This window comes from Lentinula edodes, assembly GCF_021015755.1.
Source record: "Lentinula edodes strain Le(Bin) 0899 ss11 chromosome Unknown C8R40scaffold_25, whole genome shotgun sequence".
Taxonomy (NCBI): domain Eukaryota; kingdom Fungi; phylum Basidiomycota; class Agaricomycetes; order Agaricales; family Omphalotaceae; genus Lentinula; species Lentinula edodes.
This window is the reverse complement of record NW_025764331.1, coordinates 205,643-224,467: the sequence shown is the minus strand read 5'-3', so window position 1 is coordinate 224,467 and position 18,825 is coordinate 205,643. Positions and strand designations below refer to the sequence as shown.

The following is an 18,825-nucleotide window of genomic DNA, read 5'->3' as shown; positions in this document are numbered from 1 at the left end:
GTCCTCGAGGACGAAATCCTTCGACTATCATTCATCGACACCGCAGATGATCATCCGCAGTCATCTGCTCCCTTATAGTTGCTATTCTCGCGCTTTATTTCCACTGCCTGCAGATGTTACAAATTTCATCGCAACTCATTGGGTTGCTTGGAGTGAGTGACTCAGCCTTCTGGATTCGCATCGGAAAGGGAGAGAAAAGTTCAGACAGAAGATTCAGGTACGGTGCGATGGTCACTATGTACCGGTTCTGGGAATCAAGAATCCACAAAAGTGCAAGTGCCTGCACCAGGATGCTCAATTACTAGAAATCACCCGGGCCATGCCATGCAAAAAAAAAATCGAAATCTTCTTCACCAACGCGCGAGGAATTGTTGTTCTATCGCCCTATCTTTTCGCACTACAGCTGCAGCTGTCATTGTTAATGGTCTTGGATCGATCCTCCAATAGGTGCTCAGATAAGCCAATGCGATTAATCGCATAAGGTATCTTTGTTTCGAGGTCTACGCGATTACACGTCACTTATTTCTGGTTTTGCTATAAACAGAGTCATTTCATCGTTGCACAGAGCATCTCGATTCGAACTTTGACCCACAGCCGTTTTACACGTTTCGTGCACACAATATCCATCATGTCCCAGAACTCTTACAATGTATGTTTCCCTCGCCTGCAACGTTCTACGATAACTCCTTAATGTCCAATGTAGGTTGGTGATCACGTCCAGTACCAAGGCATTGGCGGAGGAAACGTTGAAAACTCTACTACCCATGGAGAAATCACAGACGTTGTGACTGACAAGCAACAAGCCGGTAGCTCTGGAGTGACCGTTAACGTTCGTCTTCTCGCATAATTTCCGTGTTGCCCAAAATTCACTATCGAAGCCAGGCGTCCGCTGAAGATCCTCGCTACGTTATTCGCAACGACAACGTCGGTCTCTCTTGTGAACTGATGACACGTTCGCTGACTTTTTTACAGACTGGAAAGGAGACTGCCTACAAGGCTGATAATATTAAGAAAGCAGAGTAGTCACTTTATCCCGTATACCGTACTTGCAACACATAAGATGAAGAGTTTTGAAATAACGGTGTATCGCATGTCCAATTTATCTGAAAACGAGTAACTCCACTTTCACGACGCAAATTTGGAATGCAAACGTGTTGATATTGACATTGACTGTTGTGGTATACTACAAGACATTTTTACTACGTGGTTTTCCTCATATCTGTAAGTCAATATTCCGTTCAAGTGCTGAACGTCGACCCAATAGCACCGAATTTGATGTTAGAGTAGATGACCTGCGCGTTGGGGGAGGCGGCCTCTACGGTAGCTGGCACACCAGACGTTGTGGGGCAAGTGCCACGGAAGTCACCAGCGGTGGTTCCGTCAGTCGGGTAGGTAGAGTCGAGCCAGAGCATGTTGACGGCATAGTCGTCCCAAAGACTGAGGACCAAAACCACACCGGCAGACAATGCATCCCCCATTCCGCTCAATCCACCTTTGGAGTCAAAGGTGTCAGTGTCTCCGAAGGCGGTCTTCTGTTGCTCGCAGAATGTAGCGTCGATTTCATTGGTAGTAGTAATTCCGGGGATGTTAGTCTCAGAGTTTTGGATGACCACTCCGTTTTGGACGTACAGCCGACGAATGGCGGAAAGAGTACCGGTGGTCTCGTTGTTAGACGAGATAAATTGGGTGACGACTGTGAAAGGCTTAGTGGTGTCTACTGTCATTCCTGGGCCGTAGAAAGTGGTGTCGCCGAGGCGGTACGAGTTGAAATCACATCCGGCTTGGTCGCAAACTCCTGCAGTAGAGTTGGGAGAAGAGCAAGTGGTACCGGTACATGAAGTCTGCTCCGTCACAGTGCAAGGGTGAGGGGTGACTGCAGCGGAGATCGAGTTAGCTTCCCAAATCTAACAGCAAGTCCGTAAGTAAATCTCATAGTCATCAGTGCGAACACGTACGTCCATCTCGGCACAGCAACTTCCAGTAGCACCCGTTCCAGTGTTAGGATTGTTAGTAGAGGGAGTCCAGTCCACAATGTTAGCCTCATCATAATGTATAAGGTGCCAGAAGAATAGTGTTCATTTTTGAAACTCACCAGTCCATCAATAAACTTGATGTCATGAGGGCACTGAGAGTCACAGTATCCAGTACCGTACTGAGCGCCAGCCTTGTTCGTGGGGAAACGGGACTTTCAAGACAGAGTTAATACTAGGAAATAGTTTCGGGAAATAGTTTTCGTAATCTGCTTACCACACCGCCATCAGCGTCCATTTGCGAGAAGTAAAGAGCCCCATTAAGACCACAAGGGAGTTGAGAGACATCAACGTCGAAAGTGAATTCTTGGTTGATCAACTTGAACGCTTGATATTCGGTGGTGCTTCCCGGAGCCATAAGATACAAACGGGAGCCAACGTTTTTTTGTTCGGAGGTGGTCACAAACTTGAGGGTTAACGAGTCGCCGCTGGCAGTAACACCGTAAGTTCCTATGAGAGTATAAGAGATAAGCAGGAATTGGAGGCAGGATTCGTGCCTTCATAATCGGCTCCGTCGAGGGCACAGTTAGCAGCACAAGTGGTAGGGTCTATTAGCGGGGTACGTCAGTGAAGCTCTTGAGGAGTATGAAATAGAGCTGGCGTACCGGGACAGAGAGTAGTGTCCCAAGTATTACCCTCGTAGCAGTTAGTCGAACTAGTCGTGCTGTGAAGGTAGCGCCAGTTCGCGTCCAAGACAACAGAAGATGACTGGGTTGTGCAACCAGATGCAGTGCATTCCTGCCAGGTCAAAGGAGGATGAGTCTCTGCAGTCAGTGTGCCTATAGTTATATCGATTATGATCAGAATTAGAATCAGAACACCATGAAATGGATCGCATTACCAATTTGCTGGCTGTACGCGACAGCGAAGAACGCAAAGGAGAAGAGAGCTGCAAAGTTGAACATCCTTGACAATTGTTGTGTGGACCGATGAGGACCACAACTTCAATGAACTCAATCTTTTATACACCCACACCCGAGGCTACATACCTTGTACACAGAATGAAACATTTCTCTCGGTTTTTTTCCGGGATTGAAGTCCAGAGAGGAAAAAGTCATTGGACCGTTTATTTTCCGTCAGTGCACATGAAAGTGGAGGACCCTGCGTAAAGAACTGCAGAATTTGGACAAACGACATACACTACAAAACCAACAAATACTGAGGCGGGCCTCCGGGATGCGACAGCCGAGCGGTAGTGGCCCATCGGAAATTTGTCGCGGTATGTAAGAGAAGTCACTTTGTTTTAGGTGCATGGTCAGCCTTTAATTAATGGTTTTCAAGAGAATAAGGAACGCCTATAGTTGTATTTTTGGCGCTGATGAATTGGGCCTGACTTTTGGTTTTAAGCCGTCATTTGATATGCAGGCAAGTATAGATACCGAATCTTTCTTGGTTGAGTCAGACTCTTCCATACCAGGAAATCTCGAGGCTTGAGTTATGATTGAATATCACAGTCTTACCATTGGACTTCCCACCGCGATGTTGCAGCTACTGCGGATTGGCCAGCTACCGCATAGATTCTCCGAGTCTCGATTATTCCGAACATGGGTTCTCGATATTTTTATTCCAGTCAGAGGTCAGCTGTAGGAACTCGAGAAAAGAGTCAAGAATTAAGTTGCCGATTCTGCCTTGAACATGCTTCAGAGATATTTTCAGTTCTGACGGATAATTAGACGAACTTCGAGATGAATTTTCGAAAGTTTAAGCATATGGAATCGACGGGAAAAACTTAGCCACTGCGTACCTCCATGCGAACGCTCGGGCCGTCATCTGACAATATGTACCCGGATTGTGTTGGCTTGAGAACCACGCAAGTAGTCTACACTACAGGGAAAGGACGTGGCACATAGAAACATCTCCAGTACAGCCGAGATCTTCCTATAGTCGGTACCGTCCCCTAACCTTAACATAGGGTGAGTGAACTCGAAGGACGGACCGTCGAGGAGAAGCTGACGTACAGGAAACAGAACCAGGTGCCCAAGGCAGTAACGCTTTCCTCAAGCACGAAGCGGAGCAAGGTAGTTCTGGGACGAAAGAAGCTGGTCATGATACCGAAGTAGAAATGACCTCACTCGAGAACCGCAATCACCGAATGTCAGCACCATTGAGTTGATCTGTACCTAGAATACTGTGCTTATATTACCATAATTGTACTGGTTATGATGTTAAGCCAAGGCCAAAGTGGCATTAGTGAACGGCGAATGCGATCTTTTTGGACAAATCCTTACTTTTCAATTATAATCGGAATTTGGTCCATCGTGCTGGAGTCTTAAACCAGAATGAAAGTGAGGGAAGACACAGGAAAAATGCTGCACCTCTGCATATTGGCATTGTGTTCAATTATTGCCCTTTTGATGAAAGTAGGACTCAGTAGGGGAAGAAGAACTGTAGGACCTAGACAGGCAAATTCTTTGTTACAATCCCTTGGAATTTGACACGGAGTTGGGGAAGCAGGCGAGTGACCAATCATCAACCAAAGCAATTTTATAGTCTAGTGTACAAGGTTAATAATGTTTCCTTTTTTACCTCGTCCCGCTAGGCATCCTGCGAACTAATCCACCCAACTTGGCCTCGTTCGACTGGCTTTGATTCAGCATCTACCTGCTGAATCTGGGGTTGATAGTGTTGCTTCTCGTGCATAACAATCCAATTCCTTATATGCGTGCTACTCATCTTCGTTTGCCGCATAAGTGACAAGTCATCCTCGGTGATGTTTGAGGATGTATGCGATATGACGTCGATGATAAAGACTGAAAGTTTCGGTAGCTGTTCCTTCTCTCGATGAGCAGAGACTACAGGGACGGTCAAGAAATACCCTAGAGGTTATTACAGTGGGGATACGCACTCATCTCTGCTCCGTTGATAGTCTCTCGACTAACTACCAAGCCCTGGATATCGGGGTCCCACCCTGTAGGTCCGTACACATCGTTGATGGTGACAATGTCGTACTCGAGTCCAGGCTTAAACAGTTCAAGGAAATCACGGACGTTGGTTCTACGCGTGTCCAGAGATTCGAGGATGTGTGCATTTGATTTAGACTTTAGAAGGGTATCATCGGTAACTCCGACGATAACTTTCCGGCTGGTTATCCACGCCGCCATGCTCAGGAGAATTTTGTGGCCGGCGTGAAGATGATCAAAGGTCCCGCCTAAAGCCACAACAGGGAGCATTGACAGGACATTAACTTTTTCGGAGGCTTCCGGAGTTGTTCGACCTTCATTAGATCCAGCAGCAATGTAGCGGTGGGAGAGCTCGAGCAGTGTAGGGGGGAGGGCTGCTACTATTGCGTCTATGATATCGTGTGTAAGCGAGGAAAGGAATGAGATAAGAGTGTTTAATACCTCCCGAGACACGATAAACAACTTCGCAGCCTTCCCCGATATTCTCTGGCAGCGCCTCCTGCGCAGTTAGGCCTTTCAGGAGGACATCAATTTGCAAAAGGGGATTGTCCTTATCCTGGGCGATTTTGGTCGCCTGTACGTAGACATAAGTCAACAATCTCTGGACATCGTCCCAGCTCTGAGTATGTGAAATAGCGTCTGGATCAAATAGCTGTGAGAAAAGGACAATGCGAAGTCGGCTCGAAGCTGCATTGGCCGCGGAGACGATGACTGGCGCTAAGAATTGTGGGGTAGACAAAGATGGGAGAGATGCGAGAACTAGGATACCAGTGGTGAGAGAGGATGTCATTTTGATCTTATCTTATCATTTTCAGAAACCCTGACCTCAATTGACCTCCATTCGTTGTTTACAAGTTACAGTATCAGCAAAGTACAGGTATAGCGGACCTAACCTTCTATGTCAAGTCATGGCCCAGAGCTATTCTGCTTTTGAAACGTTCAAAATCCAGATTCTCCATAGATGCTAATCTAGACCTTATAGCCTTACATTCCTTATAAATCCTCCCGAAACCCAGTGAGAAGGATCATATGCCCACAACTCCATTCAGATTCCTTGTTTCAGTCCTCGTGGCTCTTCTCGCCCTCGCTTTGCTAAAATCACCAGAAATTTACTGGAAGCTCTCAATGGATCCGGTCATTGTGGTCGGCGGGGGACTCAGCGGATTGAGCGCTGCGCACTCTGTATTGGAACATGGAGGGAAGGTTGTGCTACTCGATAAGAAGCCAGCGTGAGTGATCACTCATTTTCAGGTAGTGCATTCTGACAGAAAAGCTCCTTAGTTTAGGTGGGAATTCTGTCAAAGCAAGTTCTGGGATAAATGGTGCTGGAACGGAGAGCCAGACGCGTTTGAACATCAGCGATTCTCCGCAGAACTTGTGGGTTGGTTCGTCCTTGACCACCTCAATGATTATTGACTACTTCATAGCTACGATGATACACTCAAATCCGCAGGTTCTGAACACGCCCGACCTAACCTGATTACTGCTCTTACTTCCAATTCTGCTCCTGCGATCGAGTGGTTAATCAACAATTTTGGTGTTGATCTCTCACTCGTATCAATGCTGGGAGGTCATTCCACTCCGCGGACTCACCGAGGGACAGGCGGTGCTCCAGGTTGGGCAATAACCTCTGCGTTGATGAAAAGGCTAGCAGCGGAAGAGGCGAAATCCGAGAAGAGAGCAAATATTCTGAAGAGTGCGAAAGTAGTGAAGCTTTTGCAGACCGGAGACAAGGTTACGGGGGTAGAATATGAAGACGGGCAAGGCCAGAAAGTAAAGCTTGCGGGCTCAGTCGTGATAGCTACTGGGTACGTTGACTTTTGTCTTCATAGTCGCGATAATGCATCTATGCTAACACAACGTGTGTGAATAGTGGTTTTGGAGCTGACTTTTCACCTGCCGGTCTGATCGCTACGCATCGTGCGGACCTCATGCAACTGCCAACTGTGAATGGAGATCATGCAACTGGTGACGGTCATGTTCTTGTTACATCGCTTCCTTCTCGTTCGGGAGTTCTCATTGACATGAACCAAGTACAAGTTCACCCAACAGGATTCATTGATCCTGCTCAGCCTGATGCAAAGACCAAATTTTTGGCTGCTGAAGCTCTACGGGGCGTGGGAGGTCTCCTCCTGAAGAACGATGGATCTCGATTTGTCGACGAGATGGAGAAGCGGGACTTGGTTACAGCCAAAATGTGGGAAGTTATTCAGAATGGGCAAGGACCGGTCAGGCTCGTCCTGGGTGTACAAGCCGCTACGGAACTCAAATCACATTGTAAGTGATGCCTCAACATGTTACATCTTGGCTTTCAAGCCTGACTTGTGGATGCTTGCAGGTGACTTCTATCTGTCTAAAGGGTTGATGAAGAAGTTCGCCAATCTTCAGGAACTAGCCGAGAGTATGGAAGTCTCATTAACAGACCTGCATGCTACATTCACCTCTCACAAATCGTACGCTTCGGGACAGGAAAAGGATCCGTTCGGTAAAAGTGAGCAGTCTTCGCAACACCGGATTTCTCCTTTTCACGTTCCTCCCTTCATAGCCCACTTCCATAACTCTGATATCAATATCGAGGAACCGTTCCTTGTTGCACTCATCACTCCTGTCGTCCATTATGTGCGTTGATAATTCCTTGTAATGAATTCATGTACATCTGATATATCATTCGATTTTGCAGACAATGGGCGGTGTTCTGGTTGACGAACAAGCTCATGTTTTGGATGCTTCGGGCAAGCCTATCCCCGGACTGTATGCATCGGGAGAGGTCATCGGTGGCGTGCATGGAAAGAACCGACTTGGAGGGTCTTCCCTATTGGAAGCCGTGGTGTTTGGAAGGATCGCAGGAGAGATGGCCGCGAGGTCTCAGTAAATAATTAATCGATGCATGTATGTACTGTACAGGAATTATGAAATGAATGAAGCTTGTGGAAACTACAATCTACTACAATGTACTGTATGTGACGGGGCTTGCAGCATGCTTTGTTCCGTGAGAGTACTTGTGTTCCGTTACGCCGAAAGATGAATAATTGTGATCTGAATTCCGAGCACCCATTTGGGCTCGTTTTTCTGTCTCGAGATGACGTCCCCACATTCCTTGAATTTCTCTTTTACTTCTCCACCTAGTATTAAACGTAATTCACTTAGTCAACTGCCACTTCCTTCCGGCATGAGCACCCCTTCATCTGCTAATTCTCAGCCAGTCACACCCAATCCAAGTATCATTCCTGCTTCAGCTGTGAAGCTGAGGAGTCCAGGCTCTCCACTATCTTCTACATTTCCTGTTTCCACATTTACCTCTCCGCAAACACATCCGATGCACACGGGTTCGACACATGCAGGTGGCGTCCAACCCTCTGCGTCGTTTTTCCATCCATCAAGACCCCATTACTCTCCACCAGACTCGCCTTCGTCTTCACATATGCATGCACGCGAAGATAAAGACGTATTTCAGCTTTCCGAACTCAAACGCCTTTCGGACAGTACCGCAGATCACTCGGATTTTGTTGGCGGAGATACTAGTGACTTGTCGATGCAAGAACAGCAGATAATGAAGGGAGTGAAGCAGAGTCGAGAACCACTTTTGCCTTTTGGAGAGGGTCCTCCAGTGGATATTAGGACGTCAATGGCCAAAGACCGTTCAGACACTAATTATACTGTCAAACCTCAGCTTCCGCATTCGAGGATCGGTCTACGAACAAGTTTAGACCTTGTTTTCAACCTTCGCAGAGGCTTGTCTATCGATTCGCACAAATCTACTTCCACGCCCAGTCCCGCTGCTCAGTCACATCGTCGACAAGTGCATTCCGTCTCTTCTGAAGGGGGCTTTGGCTCAATAGGTGACAAGAGAAAGCTGCATGATGAAGAGAGGGGTTATCCTACTACACACTTCGCTTCTCTCAGACGGCAACATTCTATCGCCTCCTCACACGACCCTTCTTCTTTTGCAACCACATCCAAATTTCCTCAGTCGGCTCCCATACCGACAGGGTATAAGCCTACTGGTTCAAAGAATGGTCAATCCTCGGATGAAAAGACCCAGTTTCTCTTTGCTGTGCCTATGTACACCCCTCATGGCAAAATCATACGTAAATGGCAACTACATCCTTCACGGAATAAATTTTTTTTGAACGGACGTATGCTTACCGGTGGTGATTCGCCATGGGCGTTTATTGCCTCCTTCAGTGTGCTGTGTGCTATCGCTGGCATATGGTTTGGTACGACGTGTCGGTGGTGGTGGTTACAGGAAGGAGCAGGGGGAAAAGTTTTGGTCTGTGTCGCAGGATATTTGACCTTGATAGTGATTACAAGTATGCTGAAAACTGTAAGTCGTGTCTGTTCCTTGGGAAATATCGATCGCACTAATCGATAGAATTGTAGGCTTTCACAGACCCTGGTATATTACCTCGGAATCTTGATCCTGATCCTCCCTATCCATCGACTTCACCCTCAGACGGTGGTGTCCGGGCCCCTATGCCTAGGGATTTGAAAGTGAGGGCAGATATGTAAGTATACTCTTCATTGGTCATGCTAGGTGAATATTGAAGTAGGCATCAGTGTTCGCGTCAAATACTGCCCAACATGTAAGATCTACCGACCTCCACGTTCAAGTCATTGCAAGATGGTAAGTGCGTTTGCGTACATCGTGATGTTACATACCGAATGTTCCTAGTGCGACAACTGTGTCGATGGTTGTGACCATCATTGCCAGTGGGTCAATAACTGCATTGGTCGGCGGAATTACACAACATTCTTCGTCCTGCTCCTAACAGCGGTAAGCCAATGGTAAACTATTGTACATCTATTCGCTCATCCTCCCAGTAGACACTGACTCTTTTTCTCGTCATTGCCACATCCGTCGCTCACCTGTATTTTTTGACGAAACGAGGTATCCCGGGGACACCCGGTCCGATTAGTTTCGAGCAGGCTATAGCATCGACGCTTGGAGCTGGAAGTGCGGCTGTGTTTTGTCTAAGCGCAGTAGTCATTTGGCCGGTAGCAGCTTTGCTGAGCTATCATATCAGGGTGAGTTTGAGCTAATCAGTGTATGGACGTTGATTAATTGGGCCTCGTCATTCAGCTATTACTCTTGAATATATCTACCATTGAACAGGTGTGTAGAACCTCTTTCTTTCCGCCTGTTTGTCTTTGTATCTTCTGCTTCACACCAATTCCGGGAGGTTTCTATTTCTTCTGTCTATCAATTCATCCTGGGGTCTCTGGGTGCTTAGCTTCTCAGCGCAACGGTCTGTACTGCTGCTGTCGGTTTCTCTGTGCCTTGCTCATCCTTCGAAATTTTACGACCTTTTGTTAACCCGTTTCAGCTTAATGCTCCCCTTCTGATTTTTAACATTTTTTCGAGACTTTCGCTTGATTCATTTGTCCATGCCGCTAACGCCCTCCTTCTTTTACGACATCCATTTTTCCCTATACCCTAAACAGATTCGTAACCAAGCTCACAAGACGCTCGTACCGGGGCCCGCTCCACCAAATCCTTTCTCGCATGGCTCCTGGCGGCGGAACATCCTGGCGGTGTTGTGTCGACCTCCAGGCTATTCATGGTTGGATCCTAGTGCTATCGCTACAGAAGACAGAAGAGAAATCAATCCTGGGTATACCGCGGCGGTGACGACTGAACGCTGAACAATACGGAGCGACACAGGCAAACCCTAAAGAGCTGTTGGGGCATTTGCCGTAAGGCCTGATTTTCAAGATCGAGGAGCATGTGTGCGTTTCCTCGGGTAAAGTTCTTGGACAACACCTTGGGGTCATTAGGACCAATTTTGGAGTCGAAAATGCTTTCATATGCCCCTGTCGTTAGGATATTTCACCTTTGTTGAGGTCGACAGCAATTGCAGTGCATCGGGACTGGATTGACAGTCTGGATTAACCTCGGGGCCAGGTAGATACTTTTGTTTCCTTTCGCGGCGATTCCCTTCCCGTTTCCTTGTAGGTATATTTATCGCCTACTTATTTGCTACTATTCTACGAGGCCATAGATTCTGCATTGATTTTCAGACCAGATTTGTCTACATCATTTCACGTAAATTTGTTTTTGCGATACAGCATTTTACTTAGTTCATTTCTGGGTTTGGGTAGGGTTGGGTACTACAATAGTATACTGCTTGTTCCGACTGAGCATTCCGCTCGTATAAATATCAGCAACCTCCACCAACTCCCACCAACTTCCACCACTCCTCGATCCCGGTAATGGTGTACCTGAGTGAAACGGTAAATCCCGTGCGCTGAGAAGTCGACGACGGTCTGTCCCAGGTCTGTCCTAGGTCCACTTCTGTACATCTTCCCCGTCTTCCCCGTATCAGCCCGTATCGTGCGTATTGCTCCACTAACATGAGGTTGTGTGATACTTTTATTCAGTTGGATTGAATCACGCTGATTGGACATGGGGGGTATTACTTCCATCGGGGAATTGAGAAACAGAGGCTAATAAATACGTAGAACAGACTGAACAGACCAATTAAGGACACATCCTCTGAGCTCAGGTATTACTTATGGTCTTCGTTGTAAGGCCAATTGTGACAATGGAAAGAACTGAAGAGAATCAGCCCCTTCCCGAGGCCGGGATATCTCGATTCGGGTATCATTGTATTTATGTATTTGTGGCTATCCTATGGGTTTTAAGCGGAGACTTAACCGTGGGTCGGCATCAGTGGCTGAAAAAGTTGTTGAATGATGCCGACTCTTTCCCTGCAACGCCGCAAGTAAGAAACAGACTTCGTGAGTGCAGACACAGCTGCATTCCATTTTTATGTATATGTTCTGACAAAAAGAAGAAAAAAGGGACAAACTTTGAACAAGTTGACAAAAGTTTCGCGTGGAAGAGATCAAGCCGTCGATATTCTATAAATCCGGAATGCAAACAAATACGAAATCAGGTTCAGAAACTCCTCCGGGCAACAAGTCCAAGTCAACTTCCTCACCGCCGCTACTGCCGTCGGTGCCGCCAGCTGCTCCGCCACAGAATCCGAAGCCGTCCTCGAGCACGAAGAAATCTCGGCAGCGCAAGCCCTCAGCCGACGTCCAACGTATGTTTTCAACTAACTTGAATACACTTGTTTTTTTCTCAACTTCCCTTTTCCAAAATGTTCCATCGGAATAGCTTCTGCTACAGACCCCCCTCCTCAGCCAGCTGTTGCGCAGGGTCCTGTTCTTCAGCCATACCCAGGTCCTCCGTACTATATGAACCACCCCTATCCGATAAACGGTCCTCCGTATCAGCAGCCTCAGCATCCAGGCTATCCTCCTCCTCCGCAATCTACTTCGACTCCGGGTGCTCCTCCTCCGCCTCACTATGCGTATCCTATGGCGGCTAGCCCGCATCCTTATTATACCTATCAGTATCCTCCTCCTCAGCCTATGATGGTTTATGGCGCTCCGCCACCACCTCAGCCTCCTCCCGCAGAGATAGCGCAGGCGAACTCTCCTCCTCCACAGACTCCGACGACTTCGAGTAGTGGTGCAAAGCGGAAGAGAAAAAGTGCCAAAGAAAAAGCCGCATCCGATGACGAAGCAGCGTCGGGACAGGATGGGTCACGTACTCAAGGCCAGTCCCAGATAGATCCAAAGAAGCGTACGAAGACGGTGAGTCTCTAGCTAATCTGTAGTTTGTTCTCCGTTTTGACTTGCACCTCAAGCAACGTGCTTGTGATTCTTGCAGGTTCATAGTCCATCTCCCTTCCACTGTATTCCGTTCGAAAAAATAACGTTTTTCAGGACCCGAAAAATTCGCTGCGATGTTTTAATTGATTCCGTGCGTTTACACCCACTTCACCACTGTCTCGCTGCTCAGTATCTCTTAATCAGGACCCACCGGTCTGCCAACACTGTCGACAATATCAATTCGACTGCACATTCTTTTTGCCTATCACCGAGACTAGATTCAAAAAGAAGAAGCTCGAGGCTGAGGAAACTGATAAGGACAAGTCGTTTTCTACAAGAGCAAGCGCTGCCCACGATCCTAGACGTGAAGTTGGTGTCCTCGGTACGTCGTTCATCTATATCCCCCATCCACATATATTTCGGGGAAATGCCTTGTTCTTATGCAACATGGCAGGCGTGACTTCCCCTACACATCTTCTTCATTCTCAAGCCACGATCTCATCCCGTGTTTATCAAGGGTATGATGCGAGGTACAACCACACCTTTGAGGTTAGCAAGACCGGCGATGGCCTTATATCTGTTCAAAAACCTTCCAACGAGGAGCAGCAGACAAAACCCGTTGAATACCGCGTCGAAAGAAACCTCATTGAGCAGCTCATCAATGCCTACTTTACCGATGTTGCCCCGCTTTTACCGGTGGTTACTCAGGTGGAATTTTTGGCGCATTCATCTCCACCGCCGATTTTACTTTACTCCATGTGTCTTGTTGCCGCAGCTAGGCGAGATGTTCCGCAACAAGTGTTTGACTCGATTCGCTACACGGTCAACTCTATCATTAAGGCTGAAGACGTTCTATCTACTGCGTCTATCGTTAATGTGCAAGCGCTGCTTATCCTTTGTATGACCGGTGATTGTCACTCTCCGTTCGTGCCCACTGCGCTATCCGCGTTATGGATAAGACTGGGTACGGCCATTAGAATGGTGATTGTTTTAATTCAACCTACTAGAGTCGTATCTTATGGCAATTTCAAGGCTCAAGACCTCGGGCTTCACCGCTGCGAGTCTGTCCAACAGAACGTAGAATTACGACGCCGTCTTTGGGGTGCTTGCCTCATAAGCGACAGATGGTATCTCTTGTTCTCATACTAATCAGATTTGAGAATTCACAGTGATCTTTTTGTCCATCAGGATAAGTCTTACCTACGGACATCCCTATATGATTGATATACAAGATTGTGACGCCCGTCTGCCTTCATCTGGAGATCAGAATGATCTTTACATGGACGAACTTGTGCGCCTGAGTATTATACTTGGTCGTGTTCAAAAGGCCATATACACGTATGTCAAACCACAATCTTGTACCACTATGTGTCTGATTTCTGCAATCTCGACCGCCTTGTAGTCCTGCGGGTCTCATGGTGGCCACTGACGCACTACTAAATCAACTCCTAACTGACCTCGAGGCATGGAAAGAAAATCTTCCAGAACAACTCAGATTTACTGGTCCCGAAAGTTCGCGTGCTGCTGGTATGATTTTGTCGCTCTATGTCCATGTACTAGCTCAAATACATCGATCTTAGGCTTGCTCTATCTTCTATATGTCTGCGTAAGCATGATGTTTTGGCGTGTGTTTATGCGTATCAGTTATACGTGTCCGGAACATCTGAAATTTGGTTTGACCGTGGAGCAATGGAGCGCCCTTGTGACGAGCACTGGACAGGCTATCGATTGGCTAGATGCAAACGAAAAATTATATGATGTTTGGCTCCTCGTTGCTTATGCAGCAGCCTCGTGTGGCTTCGTACAGGTACGGGGTCTTCGATTCTTCGATCTCTGGAAAAGTAGCTCATGCATCTGTGTCTAGTATCATACCTATGTGAGACGAAAGGATGCAGAAGCCGAAGCCAAGCTTCGAAAGCTGAGAGATTGCGTAAGACGTTGGGAAAAGAGTATTTCCCCTGACCATATGTCAGCGCGACGCAAGGCTAGTTCCGCTTCCAAATCCTTCATCGTCGTTCGCTGGACTGATTTGAACCTTCTTTTTGGTCTTCGTGTGCTTCGCGTGCGACTTCAGACAGCGGAAATCATGGCGCTCCTGTATGAGGCCATTCAGACGCCCGTGATGCCATTGGAGGCACCTGTTCTTAATCCGACTGGCGGTGTCAAAGGAAGACAACAGGCCGTGCTCGACTACAAACCTGATCCTACTCGTCCTGGGACTGGCGTCTTTGTTGCACACGGTCAGATTGATTCTGATCCTCCTATGGCAACAGCAGTGCCAACTAGTACTCAGTCTACGACTAGTGCTGGGCCCATTGTCAATTTCACTCCATTGACGGGAGCTGCCATTGGCAGTGGCGTCTCCAATGTGAACCCTGCCATGAATGTCCAGGCGGGTACTAATGACCGAATAATCAACACTCTAGACACTCCGGCAACAGTGGAAAATCTAGCTGAATTCGCTGTCACCGATACTGGGTTCTTAGAAGGGATGCCCAACCTCATGTTTGACTGGGGTAAATATTGTTCCTTTGTGGCTAAGGTCAACTCGAATGATACTGACTTTGGTCGTTTTGTCCTGTTCACGCACCAGGTCAATGGGATAGCTTCTTCTCTCGATTTAATGGCGCCTCAGATGGGACAGTGCAGACCCAGCCATCGTCCGCGTCTTAATAATATGACTGCGTTTTTTCCTATCATGCTTTCGTCTGTTTCGTCAAAAAAAATCCTACATCTTCATGGTGTATAAATATATGTATGCTTATTCGGTACTCTAGATCTGTATTTCATTTCGAAAATGTAGTTTTTGGACTGCAGAACTTTACATTTACCTAGATAGACATTGGTCCTCGGATCAATCAGTCACCAATCGGGCTGGGGCCGGGCGTTATTACACGCTATTTACGGAGCATAAACAGTGATAAACTCATCCAATAATCCATATCCTCCTCATCATCCAGGTGCGTATCCTCTTGATACCCAACTTGTAATTCGCCTACAAGATCATTTCGTTTGAAGGTCACCGTCCGAAGATGATTGTATATCCCCTGCTGGAATCGCGCTGAAGTCCCTACAATCTTACATATGTCTCCAGCAAAGCTACTGAACTTTCCTGAAGATATTCTTATCTACATTTTCACTTTTCTTAATTTACGTGACATCTTATACATTCGACAAGTGAGCTCTCGATATGCTTTTAATCGAAGCTCTGAGAATTGAGCTCATTGCTTTGATAGACCTGCAGGCGCTTGAACGACACAGCCAACTTGAAAATCGTCTGGCTTCATACTTGGGAAACTCACATATTACACAAATGGTACCCTTTCCCTGCGATTAGCTCGGAATTAATTGAAAAGAACAGTCGAGAAATATGCAAGAGTGACAAGGGTCGCACGAGCATACAAAACATGTCGCGCGCAGAGCTCGAACAGCGCACACGACACGCCTATCGATTGGTCTTTGAACTTAGCTAGATACAGTTGTAGATTGTGTGAGCCGCGGGCTCGAAGGAATATATATATACATGCTACTATGTGCAGTGAGCGATGAGACTAGAGGGATTGGGGAAGAGGGCCGAAGGTCCTCAGGTCCCAACTGCAGTGATATTCTGTTGGCGCGGTTAGCTGCGATGGGTGGGCGGGCCCATCCAGCTACCACTACTCACTCAGTTCGGACTGGGTTGAAGTTTGAGGGAGATTGGTCTTGAGGGTGTTGATGGCTCAGGTGAGTAGCTGGTTCAAACGGGGGGGTGGGAGTGGAAAGAAAAGAGGTGTTGAAGCGCGGAGACGACTCAACACGATGCAGTACCTGAAAGGAGGAGGGTACTGCATCATGTGCCCGTTCGAAGACTATGGTTTGCCTACGGGTGTCGGCAAACCGGCATCTTTGAACTTAGCTAGATACAGTTGTAGATTGTGTGAGCCGCGGGCTCGAAGGAATATATATATACATGCTACTATGTGCAGTGAGCGATGAGACTAGAGGGATTGGGGAAGAGGGCCGAAGGTCCTCAGGTCCCAACTGCAGTGATATTCTGTTGGCGCGGTTAGCTGCGATTCCCAAATGGAAGGAGTGCGCGACGCATCCAGCGAACCGCGGATACCCATGTGGAAGGAGAGCACTTACATCGAACTGGGGGCATGGAATATTGGATGAGGGATTGATGTAGTTCTGGCTGCATGTAGGGTGCCATGATTTCAGCATGCTTGCGGAGATAAAGGAGGAAGGCATCACTCTTCCAACGCCCGATGACCCGGACGGCATCAAAGGGTACGCCTCGGAGGAGGTACTCCAATGTTGCACCAATTCTGATTCCGTGACCTTGGATTACTGGAAGACCCCTCGCTTGAGCAATTTTTTGGATGCGGCGTATGAAGGCGGATTTGGTTAGAGGTCGGAGTGAGATGTGTCTTCCTGAGAGGTGCTTGTAGGCAAACAAGTGGTCCGAGGGTCCTGGGTTATTTACTCTGAGTTGGTTTTGAAACCACCGATCTGGGTCCGAAGAGCCAAGCTGCTTGGAGAAGTAGATGTCTTCACCATCAGATTGGTTAGATTTGGTGCGAGGGATGTGTAGAATGGTAGTCTTGAAGCCATTTCGATCAGAGGTTTCGTGGACTTGCGAAGGGGTGACATAAGCGTGATTGTTGGCGGAGAAGTCTTTCAGATTGGGAACTGTGAGTTCTCCGACTCTGGCTGCACAGTAGAAACTCGTGGTGAGGCAGCCTCCGCAGGCTGCATCAAAAGGATCGTTAGGGTCCAATCCAGTTAGTATGCTTTCAATATAACTGATGGTGAAGGGAAGCCTTTTCTTCCGCTTAGACCGTTCGGGCTGTAGACGCTCCGCCCCTTGAATCATAGTGTCGATTGGGGCTTTGTCAATTTTCCACTCTATGCCATGTATGATGTGCCAAGCACGTACACCGTAGATGTAGTTCTTCACTGAGGTGCCTGCATAGTGTCCGGCCATGGTTGCGATCCAAGATTGGAGGAGGTCGAGGCTGCAGGGTGCACGTTGAAGTTCGGGAATTTCGCGAGAGTCGCAGAATACATGGAAGGCGAGGAGGCCAGAAGCATATGTTTCGAGAGTGCTTTCGGCAAATCCTGCTGTGAGAACTGATTGGATGCGCTCGGCAAACTCATCTGAAAGGTCAAGAGAGTGACCGGTGGTATCACGGAGGACGCGCTTGGAGGCAGGGCACCATTTTGTTAATCGCTCACGAGCCGGACAATGTGGACGTAGTACAGAATGAATGGGAGTTAAATTGGATGGGTAACTATTCACAGTGGACGTTTGTATGTTACGTAGAGGGGCAGAACTAGCATTGGGGTATTGGGAGGTTGCAGGGCGATTACCAGGCGTTATCGAAAGCGGCAAGGAGTCTGCCTTCTTCTTCGAGTCTCCATTGATTGAATTCGAGCCTTTCGTGGGAGCGCTTCGGCCTAGATGGGAGACCGTCGCTAGGGTGAGGGTCTCGGAGAGCAAGTTCAGCTGGGGAGAGTGGTTCGTCGTAATCAATAATGAAGTCGGAGAGGTATTGTGGGATGGGAATACGAGGGAGGAGGAATTTGAGAGGACCGATTTTCCCTCGTGAGAAGGGATCAGCTGGGTTACTGGCACTTGGGATGTAGCGGGTGTGGACAAAGAAGTTTCTCGATGCAAGGATTTCGTGAGTGCGGCGGAATAATAAATTCGTGGCTCGGTTCCTACTCCTACCACTCCACCACCCTTCGACCACTCCTTCGTTGTCACCCCAGACTTTGTAGTGATGTCCCGCGTTGGTGAGGTCTGCGAATGTGAGAACGAGGAGGTGGAATCCTGCTGCTTCGGCCCATCCAATGTCTCGTTCGTTTTGATGACCTCGCCACCCAGGAAGGAGTCGGTATGACCTCCAGAAACCTTGGATGCATAGGCCGATGCCATAGCCGCTGCTGGCGTCCGAGTATGCATGGATATCGATGAGAGTCGCAGGTCCAGGGATGGGAGAAGAGATGGGAGCAGACAAGGTTAATTTCCACCAACAAAGATCCGCGTGCCAGCCTCGAGGCGCATGATGCTTAGTGAAAGGAGCTGCGTGACTAAGTTCGGCCTCGAATTTCTCGAGTTCTATTAGGTACGATCTGCCAATAGGTAAAACGAGGCTGACGTGGAGAAGCTTGCCGTAAAGTTTCGATACTTGTTGGGTGTTGTGTGAAGGCCGATTTTCCCATTCTTCGAGCTCCTTCAAGTACTTTAGGCGTTTGGAGAGGGGAACTGAGACAAGTCGGGATGAGATATG

At 47.8% G+C, this 18,825-nt stretch overlaps 8 protein-coding genes across 8 annotated transcripts; 5 read left to right on the top strand and 3 right to left on the bottom strand.

Annotated features, from left to right (window-relative positions):
• The first annotated feature begins 144 nt into the window (after positions 1–144).
• On the top strand, positions 145–1,134 carry C8R40DRAFT_370073 (uncharacterized protein). Its single transcript, XM_046234858.1, has 5 exons — positions 145–482; positions 545–649; positions 704–829; positions 883–924; positions 973–1,134. The coding sequence occupies exons 2-5, from the start codon at positions 629–631 to the stop codon at positions 1,021–1,023; spliced, it is 240 nt and encodes a 79-aa protein (XP_046084658.1). The 5' UTR covers positions 145–482; positions 545–628; the 3' UTR covers positions 1,024–1,134.
• Positions 1,135–1,238: 104 nt separating this feature from the next.
• C8R40DRAFT_1161525 (cellobiohydrolase I-II) lies at positions 1,239–2,935 on the bottom strand (the record flags this gene model as incomplete). The annotated part of the gene is made up of 7 exons (XM_046230132.1): positions 1,239–1,904; positions 1,956–2,039; positions 2,093–2,185; positions 2,248–2,480; positions 2,528–2,578; positions 2,636–2,809; positions 2,872–2,935. The coding sequence occupies 7 exons, from the start codon at positions 2,933–2,935 to the stop codon at positions 1,239–1,241; spliced, it is 1,365 nt and encodes a 454-aa protein (XP_046084657.1).
• Positions 2,936–4,565: 1,630 nt separating this feature from the next.
• On the bottom strand, positions 4,566–5,720 carry C8R40DRAFT_1161523 (Nucleotidylyl transferase; the record flags this gene model as incomplete). Its single annotated transcript, XM_046230131.1, has 3 exons — positions 4,566–4,822; positions 4,876–5,319; positions 5,372–5,720. 3 exons carry the CDS (start codon positions 5,718–5,720, stop codon positions 4,566–4,568), a joined length of 1,050 nt encoding a protein of 349 aa, XP_046084656.1.
• A 63-nt stretch (positions 5,721–5,783) lies between these two features.
• On the top strand, positions 5,784–7,870 carry C8R40DRAFT_1112540 (Flavocytochrome c). The gene is made up of 7 exons (XM_046228420.1): positions 5,784–6,159; positions 6,212–6,307; positions 6,358–6,738; positions 6,804–7,207; positions 7,269–7,421; positions 7,476–7,549; positions 7,611–7,870. The coding sequence occupies exons 1-7, from the start codon at positions 5,960–5,962 to the stop codon at positions 7,800–7,802; spliced, it is 1,500 nt and encodes a 499-aa protein (XP_046084655.1). The 5' UTR covers positions 5,784–5,959; the 3' UTR covers positions 7,803–7,870.
• A 139-nt stretch (positions 7,871–8,009) lies between these two features.
• Positions 8,010–10,573, top strand: C8R40DRAFT_1049639 (DHHC palmitoyltransferase-domain-containing protein; the record flags this gene model as incomplete). The annotated part of the gene is made up of 7 exons (XM_046224576.1): positions 8,010–9,254; positions 9,311–9,435; positions 9,488–9,554; positions 9,603–9,704; positions 9,755–9,955; positions 10,011–10,043; positions 10,373–10,573. The coding sequence occupies 7 exons, from the start codon at positions 8,010–8,012 to the stop codon at positions 10,571–10,573; spliced, it is 1,974 nt and encodes a 657-aa protein (XP_046084654.1).
• Positions 10,574–12,130: 1,557 nt separating this feature from the next.
• C8R40DRAFT_1049628 (fungal-specific transcription factor domain-containing protein) lies at positions 12,131–15,223 on the top strand (the record flags this gene model as incomplete). The annotated part of the gene is made up of 12 exons (XM_046224575.1): positions 12,131–12,532; positions 12,586–12,608; positions 12,665–12,701; positions 12,755–12,932; positions 13,005–13,531; positions 13,583–13,686; positions 13,745–13,888; positions 13,953–14,077; positions 14,131–14,357; positions 14,415–14,538; positions 14,629–15,066; positions 15,144–15,223. 12 exons carry the CDS (start codon positions 12,131–12,133, stop codon positions 15,221–15,223), a joined length of 2,409 nt encoding a protein of 802 aa, XP_046084653.1.
• A 242-nt stretch (positions 15,224–15,465) lies between these two features.
• Positions 15,466–16,144, top strand: C8R40DRAFT_368298 (uncharacterized protein). The gene is made up of 3 exons (XM_046234857.1): positions 15,466–15,510; positions 15,569–15,727; positions 15,787–16,144. Exons 2-3 carry the CDS (start codon positions 15,635–15,637, stop codon positions 16,021–16,023), a joined length of 330 nt encoding a protein of 109 aa, XP_046084652.1. The 5' UTR covers positions 15,466–15,510; positions 15,569–15,634; the 3' UTR covers positions 16,024–16,144.
• Positions 16,145–16,595: 451 nt separating this feature from the next.
• On the bottom strand, positions 16,596–17,804 carry C8R40DRAFT_1049282 (uncharacterized protein; the record flags this gene model as incomplete). The annotated part of the gene is made up of 1 exon (XM_046224553.1): positions 16,596–17,804. A coding segment is annotated over one exon (1,209 nt), but the record flags the coding sequence as incomplete, so codon positions are not given.
• Between the last annotated feature and the right edge of the window lie 1,021 nt (positions 17,805–18,825).

What these genes read in the sequence shown, in the direction of transcription:
- C8R40DRAFT_370073 (XM_046234858.1), top strand. Translation starts at nt 629, where the DNA reads ATGTCCCAGAACTCTTACAAT. An exon ending in GCTCTGGAGTGACCGTTAAC is followed by an intron (nt 830 to 882) that starts GTTCGTCTTCTC and finishes TATCGAAGCCAG; the next exon opens with GCGTCCGCTGAAGATCCTCG. An exon ending in ACGTTATTCGCAACGACAAC is followed by an intron (nt 925 to 972) that starts GTCGGTCTCTCT and finishes ACTTTTTTACAG; the next exon opens with ACTGGAAAGGAGACTGCCTA.
- C8R40DRAFT_1112540 (XM_046228420.1), top strand. Translation starts at nt 5,960, where the DNA reads ATGCCCACAACTCCATTCAGATTCCTTGTTTCAGTCCTCGTGGCTCTT. An exon ending in CTACTCGATAAGAAGCCAGC is followed by an intron (nt 6,160 to 6,211) that starts GTGAGTGATCAC and finishes AAAGCTCCTTAG; the next exon opens with TTTAGGTGGGAATTCTGTCA. An exon ending in AAAGGATCCGTTCGGTAAAA is followed by an intron (nt 7,422 to 7,475) that starts GTGAGCAGTCTT and finishes CTCCCTTCATAG; the next exon opens with CCCACTTCCATAACTCTGAT.
- C8R40DRAFT_368298 (XM_046234857.1), top strand. Translation starts at nt 15,635, where the DNA reads ATGTCTCCAGCAAAGCTACTGAACTTTCCTGAAGATATTCTTATCTAC. An exon ending in ACATCTTATACATTCGACAA is followed by an intron (nt 15,728 to 15,786) that starts GTGAGCTCTCGA and finishes TTGCTTTGATAG; the next exon opens with ACCTGCAGGCGCTTGAACGA.